Here is a 12,558-nt window from a genome sequence, read left to right on the forward strand (position 1 = left end):
ACATTTTAAATCTGGAAAAGGAAATATGATTAAATTAATAAATTTAAATTAATACTCTGCAATCATTTAGAGTCCTCTGAGGCAAGCATTATTGGTCTGACTTTATACCATTTGAAACCTTCATTGAAAGAGATAAAATGTTTTATTCCATTCATTTTGTAGATATTTTTTAAATGAGAAAACTCCCAAGGTATCTATGATTTCCAAAGAAACGAAGTAAGGGATTTGTTCTAAATGGGGTACTATTAACACTGGCATAAAATGTTGTAAGCTGTTATTTTTAGAGGAATAAAAAAAATGGTACTACACATAAGATCCAGTTATTTGCCATCTTATATTCAAGTTATAAGTCCAGGAATGTTAATTCTTATAAATAAGATCAATACCTAAGGGGGTAAATGCTTTTAGAACACTAACATATTTATATATATAATAATTATATATGCAGCAAGTCTAGTTGAGTAGTTCAAATAATAGTAGGGTTATTTGAGAAAGAAGACAGTAAGTGTTGATGTTATTTTATTCCATAGAAGGACATTTAAACTTTAATTTTATAATCCATCAATTAAAAATATTTATATATTTAAATAAGTTTCTACTGTTATGATAGGCAAGTTTTTAATAATATATGCAAGCCAAAGGAACAAGTAGCGGGAAGAACTCAATCTCATCGAAGATTGGTTTAGAAAAAAAGAGAACATTGCAACTTCAGGAGATAAAAGGGGGAAAGTAAAGATTTACCCTCCCACAGTAGTCCAATTATCTTAATTCTTATTTTTAAAGGCCAAAAGGGCTTTTATTAAAATTTCATATTCCTAAGAGAAATTCAGTTTGATTAGCTAGTGATCATTATTGCATGCCATCTCTTTGCAAGTCACTATGGTACATGCTGTGGAGGTAGAGATTAATAAAACGTGGTTCTTGACTTTAAGGAACTCATCATAATTTATATAATGGAAACAGATCCGTTTGCTGACTATAATACGAGGCAGAATAAAAGGCACTAAACAGGGGTGCAAACAACTCACAGTGGGATTGAAATGAGTGGAGCAATCACCAGGTTCCCCCCCTCAGTGCCCCATATCTCTGAAACTAGAACTGCTCCTCCTGAGTTTTTCCAGAATAGTTAAGGGAGGAATACTGGCTGACCATGTGGGGCAGAAGTACAGGCCAGAGGTCTAAAAATTCCTTATAAAGACTTTCAAACAAAACACCCATTTTAGCCTGGTATTCTCCTCTCCCCCACCACCCTTGGCTTTGGTGGTTCCTTGTGCAGCCAAGGCCAGAACCGTTCTGGGAGTCTTCAGTGGTCAGATAATTTCCAGATGGTACGCCCTTTGCAGACACTTCAGCTTGTCTTCCTTTTGTCCTGCTAGATCATTTACCATTCCTCTATCCATTACATGTCTGATAGGTCATGGGCTGGGGTGCAATGTCTCTTAAGTTCAATTATCATGGAGCAAGTTTCTGGTTGTTCTTGCTTTGATGATTTTTAAAAGGAGAGTGGAATGAAAATGACTCAATTCTTTTGTCTTAAAATCTGTCTTGGGACTTCCCTGGCGGCGCAGTGGTTAAGAATCTGCCTGCCAATGCAAGGGACATGGGTTTGCGCCCTGGTCCAGGAAGATCCCACATGCCACGGAGCAACTAAGCCTGTGCGCCACAACTACTGAGCCTGCTCTCTAGAGCCCGCAAGCCACAACTACTGAGCCTGAGTGCCACAACTACTGAGCCCGCATGCCGTAATTACTGAAGCCCTAGCGTCTGGAGACCATGCTCTGCAACAAGAGAAGACACCACAATGAGAAGCCTGCACACGCAATGAAGAGTAGCCCCCGCTCACTGCAACTAGAGAAAGCCCACGTACAGCAACGAAGACCCAACACAGCCAAAAATAAAAATAATCAAAAAAACAAAAAAAAAACCCACCCGTCTTGATTATGTGATTACCACAATTTCATAACTAAACTGACATTAAGGAAAGAATATAATAATAAAGTGGACATTTTTAAAATCAAGCTATAAAAACAAATCTGTTATAGAGAAAATTTGAACAGTGTGGCAAGTAGGGGAAGATGCTTTGTGGTTTAGGAAAGCAGAAAGGAACTTAAACGTACTTCCCAAATCATCTGAAGTAGGCCACTGCCCACTCTGCCTGAAGTAAAGTACAAGTTAGTAAAGCAGAAAGAATTCAAACCTTCACAAATATGGTGAACTCTTCCACTTTCTCATTGGCTAGCAGCAATTTCTTCTGTGCACCTTCTAGGGCCTGCTCACTTTGCATTGCTAATCCTTGAAGATGCTTAGATGCTGCTGTTTCAATTTCTGCCATAGCAGATTCAGTCTCATTTATTTTTGATATGAGGAAAGTAAGCTTGAGATCCTGCAAATGACCAGTAATCATAGAATAAAAAAATATTTCTTAAACAGATTTGGATGTTAGTTAGAGATGTCATATAAGGAAAGGGTTTCATTACTCTCTCTGTATCTTGTATTCATTTTTATTTGAGTAGAATTGATGGTTGTTTTTGTTTATTTTCAATGAATATCCTGCACACACATTATCATATATTTATCATCAAAATGAGTTTATGCTTTTTAAAAATTATAAATCACTAAAAACATGGAAGCCATTTTAGACCGAAAGATTTCATATGTCAAATGGAAGTATTTAATTAGCTTATAAGTTTAGGTGGACCTAAAAATTTATATCCACTTATATAAATGCCAGTTAACAATAGTTTTCATTTATTAGAAATTATCAAGATAAGTAAATCTGTCTCTCTAATACAGCATTACCTTTAATAGTAAACAAATTCTTAGTGTTTTATGTAGAGATATAAATGTTCTTTGCAGTTATCTGAAACATTTAAATAGCTCATAGTAGTTTTGGGGAGAAAAAAAGGACAACTTTAAAAATGAAAAAGACATTGTTACAGTCCACCTCCAGGCTAAAATGTCCTAAAACCATACCTTTTTTTCTAACTCCTCTTTAGTTCTCTGATACATCTGTTCATACTGTGACTTCTCTTTTACAGCGACACTAAGTCTTTGCTTTAGTGAATCGATTGATACCTTCTTGTTGGAACACTCTTCAGTTAATGTCTTCACCTACAATAAAAGCATGAAGGTAATTATTATTGGTAAAGGCATTCTAGTTCCATACTGTGTTTGTTTCAAATGGAAACCAAATGAATACATGAATAAGTCTAGTTTATTTTCTCATAAATGATATCAAATTCAAGTATAAGATCTGTAGAACTCATACTGTGAATGAGACTAACAATCCTGAAATCAATAGCAAAACCCCAAAATTGCACAAAAAAGCATGAATATTGGTATGTGTAGCCTTCTATCTAATAATATACAATTAATTTTAACTATATTTCTTTTAATTACTAACCTAAACTTCCTTAAGTAGGAGATGGTTGTTTTTTTGTTTTTTTTTTTTCCGGTACGCGGGCCTCTCACTGTTGTGGCCTCTCCCGTTGCGGAGCACAGGCTCCGGACACACAGGCTCAGTGGCCATGGCTCACGGGCCCAGCCGCTCCGCGGCATGTGGGATCTTCCCGGACCGGGACACGAACCCGTGTCCCCTGCATCGGCAGGCGGACTCTCAACCACTGCGCCACCAGGGAAGCTCAGATGGTTGGTTTTGATTCTTAAATAAGCCAAGTCATGGATAATTTTCATTTGTATTCTCCAGTAAAAGTATAACATGTACTTTTTAGGATAAAATTAAATAATACAACATATTTATTATACATTTCAAAGAATAGCCAAAGAAATTAGTTTTTCTTTTTCACTTTAAAGCTATTAAAGATAAATGATTACTTACACAAACATTGTAAGACTACCTTAAATGATTATTGAAGTTAAAAAAAATGAGCAAAATTTTAAGAATAGCATTGAAGAAACCTCTACGAAGTAATTATAATTCATGTGGGTCTGTGGAGGAGAAAGAGAAAAGAAAATCTGTATGCATGTGTCTTGCTCATGTAAAATTTTCTCTCTTAAATCCATCTGAGCATTACTTACATTTTTATCTCCAACAAGGAAAGTAAGGGAAACGCTCTCTCTGGAGTGGATGACATTTAGTGAATGCCAAAGCACAAGCTGTTTTATGATTTGTTTTATGATTTGTGTAAATAGCAGCTTTAAAAATTTTTAAGCAAAAAAATATCTCTTAGTCAGCAAATCATTGATTTCTAGTTTGGGATCAGATATTATACAACTATTTTAAATATGACTCTTTTCCTAAGTACACTGAATTAAATGTATATAAGGAAAAAGTACACTTTAAAAAAAACCGTGGTGAGTACACTTTTTAAAGAACTGATAGTCATTGACTATAATATTTTTCATTTAAAATATATGCTTAATTCTATCATTATAAATAATAGCTTTAAATAAAATAAAATCTGAATAAAATGGAATTATGTGTCCCAGAAATATTAAAGATTAAAAAAATTAAACTTGATTATCTTCTCATGGTATGTTTACAAATATAAAAAGAATGAATGACTATATTATGTGTGACTGTTTGGAGTCTTGAATTTTAAAACAAATAATGTACCTTCAGAGCAAATGATGTAATTATGTAACAATACACATACATTTTATGAATATTTGCTATACCTTTTATTAAGATTGAATATTTGAGTTAAAGTTAATACAAGGGGAAGTGATTTTTTCAGTGTCAGTGAACATAAAAATTGATACCTTTTTTTCAAGATTTTCTAGCATTCCATTAATACTCTCATTACTTTCCAAATTTACTTTCTGTCGAAATTTCAAGTCCTCTATCAAATGTCTTTTCATGGTTATATCTCTCTCCATTCGAGACATCCTTGAAAGGGAAAAAAAGACACTTTATCAAGAGTGATAGAAAATACTTCAACAGTGATGATATCTTACATATTATCCAATGTTATACCTACTGTTAATTTTTAAATGCTATCTGATATTAGTGAAGCTGCAAGTTAATAAAATAATTGCATGGCATAAAGTATTGCTTTATTAATAATTTGAGTAAAATATTAAAATCTATAATCCAGTTGTGACTTGGTAATTACAGTATTATATATATACATTAAAAAAGAACTGAGACAAATTAATAAAATTTATGAAAACTTAAAATTATTATATTTATGTTCCATTTTTGCATTCTAAGAAAAATACAAAGCAATATTTAGAGATTATCAAAAATCACAACACCGATAAGCAAGAATTCTATACTCTAATAAACAAACATAAAATTTGATAATATTATACATCTATTATACATTTCAAAGAATAGCCGAAGAAAATAGTTTTTCTTTTTCACTTTAAAGCTATGTAAATTTAATATCATATGAGACTGAACTGACATATCAGTTCTAATTTAATATCATATGAGATTGAACTGACATATCAGTTTAGCTTAAATTGATAACGCTAAGTATAAAATGATAGATGCAGTAACAACTACTACAATTACTACTATAAAAAGAACAACAGCTAACATTTATTGAGTGTTTACTATGTGCCAGTCACTGTTATAAGTGCTTTACATAAGTAAAGCACTTATAAGTACTAACTCATTTAATTCTAAGAACTTTATGAGTTAATTCTATTAAATTGAGTCCCAGAGCTAGCAGGTAAAGAAGCCAGGATTCAAAGAATGTTTCTCTAAAGTTCTCACTGGTAAACAGTAAGCAAGACTAACTCAGTCCATAAATAAGCTTCAAGATAGTCTTTTAAAAAAATTAACCAATCTTTTTGCCTAATAGTTTTATCTGTTAAGATTTTAAGTGATCTTCACTTATAACGTGGTATACATGTATGTACATGAGGTACATGTATCTCAAATTATGAATGATTAGAATTCTTTCTAAACATGTTACAACTTCTAAGCTCTAGTATATCTATAAAAGATATAGAAAGGAAATAATTTTGATTCTGTGAGATAGAACATTTTAAACTCCTTTTTAGTATAAATACACAAAGTATTATAATATTTCATAACCCTCCAGTTATTTTAAACACAAACAAAACTTCCACTTTTTTTCAACCTTCGCTTTATAAGCTTAGGCATTAAATCCAATATAAAGATCAACCTATACATATATTTTTAGTCAAATAATTACTACATTCTAAAGTTTTCTGTTCATAGTCTTTCAGCCATTAGTTGATATTTATTCAGAATTAAATGTTTAAGATGGAAAATCTAACTTTAAACATTCTTACTCTAATTAAAAAATAGTAACTATCTTGCCATAAACCATGATATTTGTAATATTCTTTAAACTTTCATCTTGTGTAGGCTTAAAAACGAACTAAGAAAGGCAAACAAGTTGGTATTATTTCTTGGTGTGCAATGTTTAATAGAGTTAGCCGCCACTAGGTGGCACCAAATACAATGGATAAAAATATAAAGCACATACTTTTCATGCATTTCCTTTATGTGTTCTTCTTTTGCTAGGAGTTCAGATTTCAGAGACTTCAAGTTTGATGATTGTTTAGTGAGTTCATTAGTTGCGTTCTAGATTAAAAATACACATAAATTCAAATATGTCTTTCAATCTTGTTCTAAAACAGCATAAGTATAAATGCCATTTTCATGAAGATAATAAAATTGCAAAAATTATGGTTATAATTAAAATGAACATCTAAACATTTTAATATGCTTCATTTTGTATGTTCTAACAGAAATAACATGGCACACTAAAATTTTTATATAACATGCCAAAATCATAGAGGAACACACTCACATAATAACTGCAAAGAGTATATACCCAAAATACATTTACGGGAAATATGGATTTTGTAAAATGTAAATGTGTATGTGATTAATTATTTTTATGGTTTAGTAAGATCACTTAAAACTAATTCTGGATTTACTAATTACCTGTAACAGACTAAATATAGTCACAAAGCTTTGCTGCACCTCCCATCAAGAGGTGTAATCCGTCTCCCAACCCTTTGAATCTGGCCTGGCCTGCGATTTGCTTTGACCAAAAGTATGTGGCATATGACACTGTGCAAATATCAGATCTAGGCCCTAAATCCTTCTAGCTTGCATCTTTGCCCTCTTGGAATGCTGCTCTGGGATCACCTTCCAACAAATATAGAGGAAAGGCCATCTGGGAGAGTACTGAGGTACCCCAGATGACAGCCAGCAGACCAACTGCCAGCCTTTGAGTGAGGCTCTCTTGGAACTTCCAGCTCAGGTAAATCCTTGGTTTAGAAGAATGCAGTCATATGAGGGGACCCAGCAGACAGCAGCAAAAGACCTACCTAGTGAACCCACTGGATCATAAGAAATAATAAATTGCTGCTGTTTTAAGCTGCTACATTTTAGGATAATGTTAGATAGTAAAAGATAACTGATAAAGAAACTTATGAATACTGAATACTTCCTTACTTGAACTTATAAACAATATTAATTATTAAAGTATTTATACATAATTATTAGTTTTTCAAAGCAGAACACCTTTGTGGTATTTGTTGTCTGCGTGGCCTAGGAGCCAGAGTGTTAGGGACACCTAACTTTCAATTTTGACTCAAGTTCCAAGAAAACATGTACTCTGAGATATTATTTAGTGATTTGATATTTTGGTTTTTCTACCTGTAAGACAGCATTGACATACATTAATTCATTTGTTAAATTTAAAAAGTATTAAATAATATAAATAGAATAAAATATAACTTTAAAAGTATTTGTAGTAGTTATTTTGCTAATTTTTCTAATAACTATAGTTAATTGTTTCTATGAGAACTATTTCCAGGTTTGACTAACTTATTCTAAAAAATATAAATCTGAAAAGATGAAACCATTAACCACACAATGTAAATGTGAGTCAAATTCATCAGACAGACTTTAAATATCTCATTGGTATGGCATATGTAAATTTTAAATTTCCATTAAATATTATATTAATTTTCTTAAAAACCCAAGGCTACCTCAACTTGGCAACTGTATTGAATGCTAAAAGTTTTGATTAAATTTTGTGTTACACAATCTAAATTTCCATCATATTTTACATGTTTACAGTGACATATGGTGTCTTATTTCTAGCATTGCCAGAGTAAGATGTTCCACACTAGTAAATTTACCAAAAAATTGAAGCTTTTGCTTTAATCATTAAACTTAAATTCTTTCCGGGATGATTGTTCATTCATTTAGAAATGACAATCCACAATTACATTAAGCAATAGTGATACTATAATATAATGATACATTATAAATATTATCACTATATTAATTATGCTATATTACTGTATCTAATTTATTATCACTGTATCATTATATAATGATGCCTTTAAGAACTATTATGATATAAATGGCTACTCAGCCCTACTCTGAATGGTCCCAGGCTGCTGTTTTTCTAATTTTGTATTTTTACCTTAGCATTTTTATATTTTTTTTCTGTCAATCTGTTGATCATAATTTCTTGATTCTCTCAATATTCCTGCCTAAAAACAAGCATCCTGGCCCTTAATATACATACTTCTAATTTGCTGCTTTTGAGGTGTTTTCTGCTGAAAAGTTAAACAAATAAACTCATTACAGCTGTATTTTAAAAAAAAGACAAAAGGCAGTAAATGAACCCTGACAATATCTTCAACAGAATAAATTAAGTGGATTTTAAGATAGCTGTTTGATTCTTTTATGTTTTTAGACTTAAGCCTGTTATTTTAGGTGGCTGAAAAATGCTCTAATTCTGACTTCTGGATAATTGAGGGATTACAGAATTATAATAAATAAAACAATGCCAGCTTGATAAATACTTTTGCCAGACCCTCTAAGTCTCACAGTTATTTTGTTTAATCCTCAAAAACCCTTTTGAAGAGGGTAGAAAGGTATTCCTGCTCTAGACCTCTGGAGAAGCTAAGTAATTTCCTCAGTCAGGTCCCACACACAAGAAGTTACTGGACAAAAAATGATCAAAACCCAGGTCCTCTGACCCTTTTCCATTTCCTACAACATAATACTTATCTGCAGCATGACAAAATCTGGAGTAAAACACATATTTCAAAGATGTCATAATGGTAATAATCTATCTTGGTTAGAGCTTTCTTTTTAAGTTTATTAAACACTTTAAAATTTTTTCAGAGCAAAATGAGTAAAAGCATGGATGCTGGAGCCCTATGGATTGAGTTCTAATCTCAGCTCTATCTCTTAGTAGCTGTGTGACCTTGGACAATTAATGTACTCAGTTTGCTTAACTGTAAAATAGATATAATAACAGAATTTATCTCATAGGGTTGAAACGATTATTTAATGAGTTAACATTTTTAAAGGACTTAGAACTAGATTGGCAATAGATTATATATAAATTAACAGTAGTTTAAAAACTATTATTCTTCATTATTAACTTACTGGAAAACTGGAAGAGAACATGGTATATACCAAAAGGTATCCTTTCAACAATCAGGAGGTCAAAAAAAATCACAAATATAAGTTGGAGTACTACTCAATCCAGATTGTATAAAGAACTACAAATTAAACTAAATATAAATAACTGATGTATATATCATTCACTGGAATTTATATGTCACTAAATATTTTATTATCTTATCTATATAAAGTTGGGTTCCTTGAGGAAACATGTCTAATATGGGTAAAAATGGAGACACAGAAATGCACATGAGCACTCTAATTTCTGAATGAACCATGTACATCTCAGAAGTACACCTAAGAATTTACATAGAAAAGTCTAATATTAATTGGATAAAATAAAAAAGATGGATGTAGACCTTTAAGAGATTCAAATGTAACCATTTTTGTTTTACTAGGCATAGAAAACATCAAGTAGAAAATAAGCTATATCTCAGAAATTTATTATGTTAGCAATCTGATACCTGTTATAGGCTGAATTGTGTCCTGGCAAAATTCATATGTTTAAGTCCTAACCTCCCCTTCCACTACTTCAAAATGTATTTGGATAGGGCTTTTAAGGAGGTAATTAAAGTAAAATGAGGTCACATGGGTGGGCCTTAATCTAACATGACTGGTGTCCTTATCAGAGGAGCAATTAGGACACAGACCTCATAGACTGAGGGGTGACCATGTGAAGACACAGCAAGAAGGCGGCCATCCACAGGCCAAGGAAAGAGGGTTTGGAAGAAATCAAACGTGTCAATACTTTGATCTTGGACTTCTAAACCCCAGAACTATGGGAACATAAATTTCTATTATTCAAGCCAGCCACTCGGTGGTATTTTTTTTTTTTTTTTGCGGTACGCAGGCCTCTCACTGTTGTGGCCTCTCCTGTTGCAGAGCACAGGCTCCAGACCTGCAGACTCAGTGGCCATGGCTCACGGGCCCAGCCGGGAGCGGCATGTGGGATCTTCCCGGACCGGGGCACGAACCCCTGTCCCCTGCATCGGCAGGCGGACTCTCAACCACTGCGCCACCAGGGAAGCCCTCGGTGGTATTTTGTTATGGCAGCCCTAGCAACCTCATACAATGTCGAAACAGAAATTTGTAGTATCAAGAGTATTATTTACTTCAAAGTACCTAGTCTTCCAGAATATTTCCATATTAAAGCATGAAATAAGACAAAAGTAAAGATTTACCCTTTTTGTCCCTATGCAGCCTGGTCAGTGTTCCAGGACTCCAGGTTAGATATGGACAATGTCACTTCAAACTTACATCAAGCATGATCTAAATTGCTTTAGGCATTCTCATTAGTCTCACCTTTGTAACTCACACATTCCTTCAAAGTGAGAGAGATTTATATATGGGTAAAAACTAAGGCCAGCCTTACTTTTAAGTTGTTGACAGTCTCACCTGGACTTAGACACAATTCTTTATAAGCAAAAGGAACACTGGTCTTTATTCTCACTCTCAGGTTTAACTTGATTAAACCAACTCACCTTTGCTCTGTGCTGCTTCTCCTTTCCCCTAATTCTCTCCTCCTTCCCCATCTCCAACAAAGAACCACCAAGTTAAAACAGCAGCAAAATGTGTACAGGAAAGCAATTCTATTTATGTTGATACATTATTATGTCCAAAAAGAATTCTGTTCAGTGGCAGGCAGAGAGGAGTTGAATAGTGGAATAGAATGATAATGGCCAGTTTCCCTCGTCTCCTAAGGATTTCATGGTGTCTTGCTATTTTTTCATGGTGTCTTGCTATTTTTTCAGAGAATAGGATTTCATGGTGTCTTGCTATTTTTTCAGAGAATAGTATTATAAGTTACCAGATAAGAATCTACCAGGCTAAAATAGAAAGATGAGATTGAATGTAGTGTTAATAATTTAGGGATTATTTATACCATAATTTACCTTTATTAGTAGAATTAAATTAGAATTGATAGAAACATGTCTTTAAGGATTCAGTAACTTAATAAATGTTTTCATCTTTAATAAAATTTATAATCACCTTTAGTTTACACTGCAATTGCTTCATTTCCAAATCCATGCTCCTTGAAGGGCCAAGTGATGTAACTTGTATCCGTGGAACTGTTACCTGGGCAACTTCTTCAGCCAAACTTGTGATTTCGGATGAAGGCTCCAATTTCTTTAGTAAATCTTCTTTTTCTTTCCGAAGCTCAGCCAAATCCGAATTTAGCTTCTTTTTAAAGAAAATAAATATAAATTTATTATAAAAGTAATTACATTTAACCTAACAATTATCAGCATCAAATTGTACAGGTAGGAAAATGCTAAAGAAAAAAGTGACACTGATTACAAAAATAGTTATTATAAAAACTACAAAATTTCTAACTTCCACTAGTTTTTGCTTAAGGTTGTAGGGCTTGTAAAGGTTAAAACAAAATAGACCAGCTGTACTCAATATCTTTTGGTTGGCTGGTCTTTACTCATGATGTGCTATTTCTTTGCCTTCACATAAACATGGGTGTGCCAGAGATTCACATATTTGATAACCTTGACTTCAGGGCTGATGTACTTAACTGGTAAAAGTCAAGCTGGAGCAGGACAGGATAACAGATGTTAGTTGTTTATTCCACTGGGTAGGTCTTACTACCCTATACAGCAGCCAAAATGCTTCTCATTTAGCAACAGAAACGTTAAGTCCAATTAGCAGAAGAGGCTTATTAGAAATTTAGTTCAAATAAATAGCATACAAACACATTCACTCAGTTTTATGCACTTGATTGATAGTTGACAAGTCCTCTTTGTAATGTTGAGGTAGATTGCACTAAACTCCTTACATTAAAATTTTTAATAACATGAACATTTTACTAAATGGCATACTGGTAATGCTTTTATGAAACTATAAAAGAAACCACCCTAATGTTAGCCCCTTTCATTCACCCATCTGTAGTCAGCAGAACGCCACCAAGCTATAATGGCATAACAACTTAGAGATCCTTAAGAGGATAACTGCACTATTACTTTATTATTCCAAAGAAGCTTATAATAATGGTAGCTTAACATAAGGAACAATTATACAAAATGGTACTGAAGTCTCTCAGAGGTGGAAAAAATGCTTTCTTTGTTAAGAATTCTAGTTAAAACAGTAGAAGATGTGGCTAACATGTATAGTCATATATATACGGGACATAAGTTACTTAAGTATTAACACTATGTTTAAACACAATTTCT

General features: G+C 33.0%; 1 protein-coding gene across 8 annotated transcripts in view; it reads right to left on the minus strand.

Annotated features, from left to right (window-relative positions):
- Positions 1 to 12,558, minus strand: part of CNTLN (centlein) — a 331,436-nt gene that overhangs the window by 42,849 nt on the left and 276,029 nt on the right. For all 8 annotated transcript variants that reach the window (XM_033439732.2, XM_033439731.2, XM_049711050.1 and 5 more), the window contains 5 exons: positions 11,372 to 11,563; positions 6,426 to 6,523; positions 4,723 to 4,849; positions 2,974 to 3,111; positions 2,198 to 2,383 (listed from right to left, as the gene is read on the minus strand). In XM_033439732.2, the coding sequence (XP_033295623.1) occupies positions 2,198 to 2,383; positions 2,974 to 3,111; positions 4,723 to 4,849; positions 6,426 to 6,523; positions 11,372 to 11,563 (741 nt within the window). The remainder of the gene's footprint in view (positions 1 to 2,197; positions 2,384 to 2,973; positions 3,112 to 4,722; positions 4,850 to 6,425; positions 6,524 to 11,371; positions 11,564 to 12,558) is intronic.

Source organism: Orcinus orca, chromosome 6, assembly GCF_937001465.1.
Source record: "Orcinus orca chromosome 6, mOrcOrc1.1, whole genome shotgun sequence".
Taxonomy (NCBI): Eukaryota; Metazoa; Chordata; class Mammalia; order Artiodactyla; family Delphinidae; genus Orcinus; species Orcinus orca.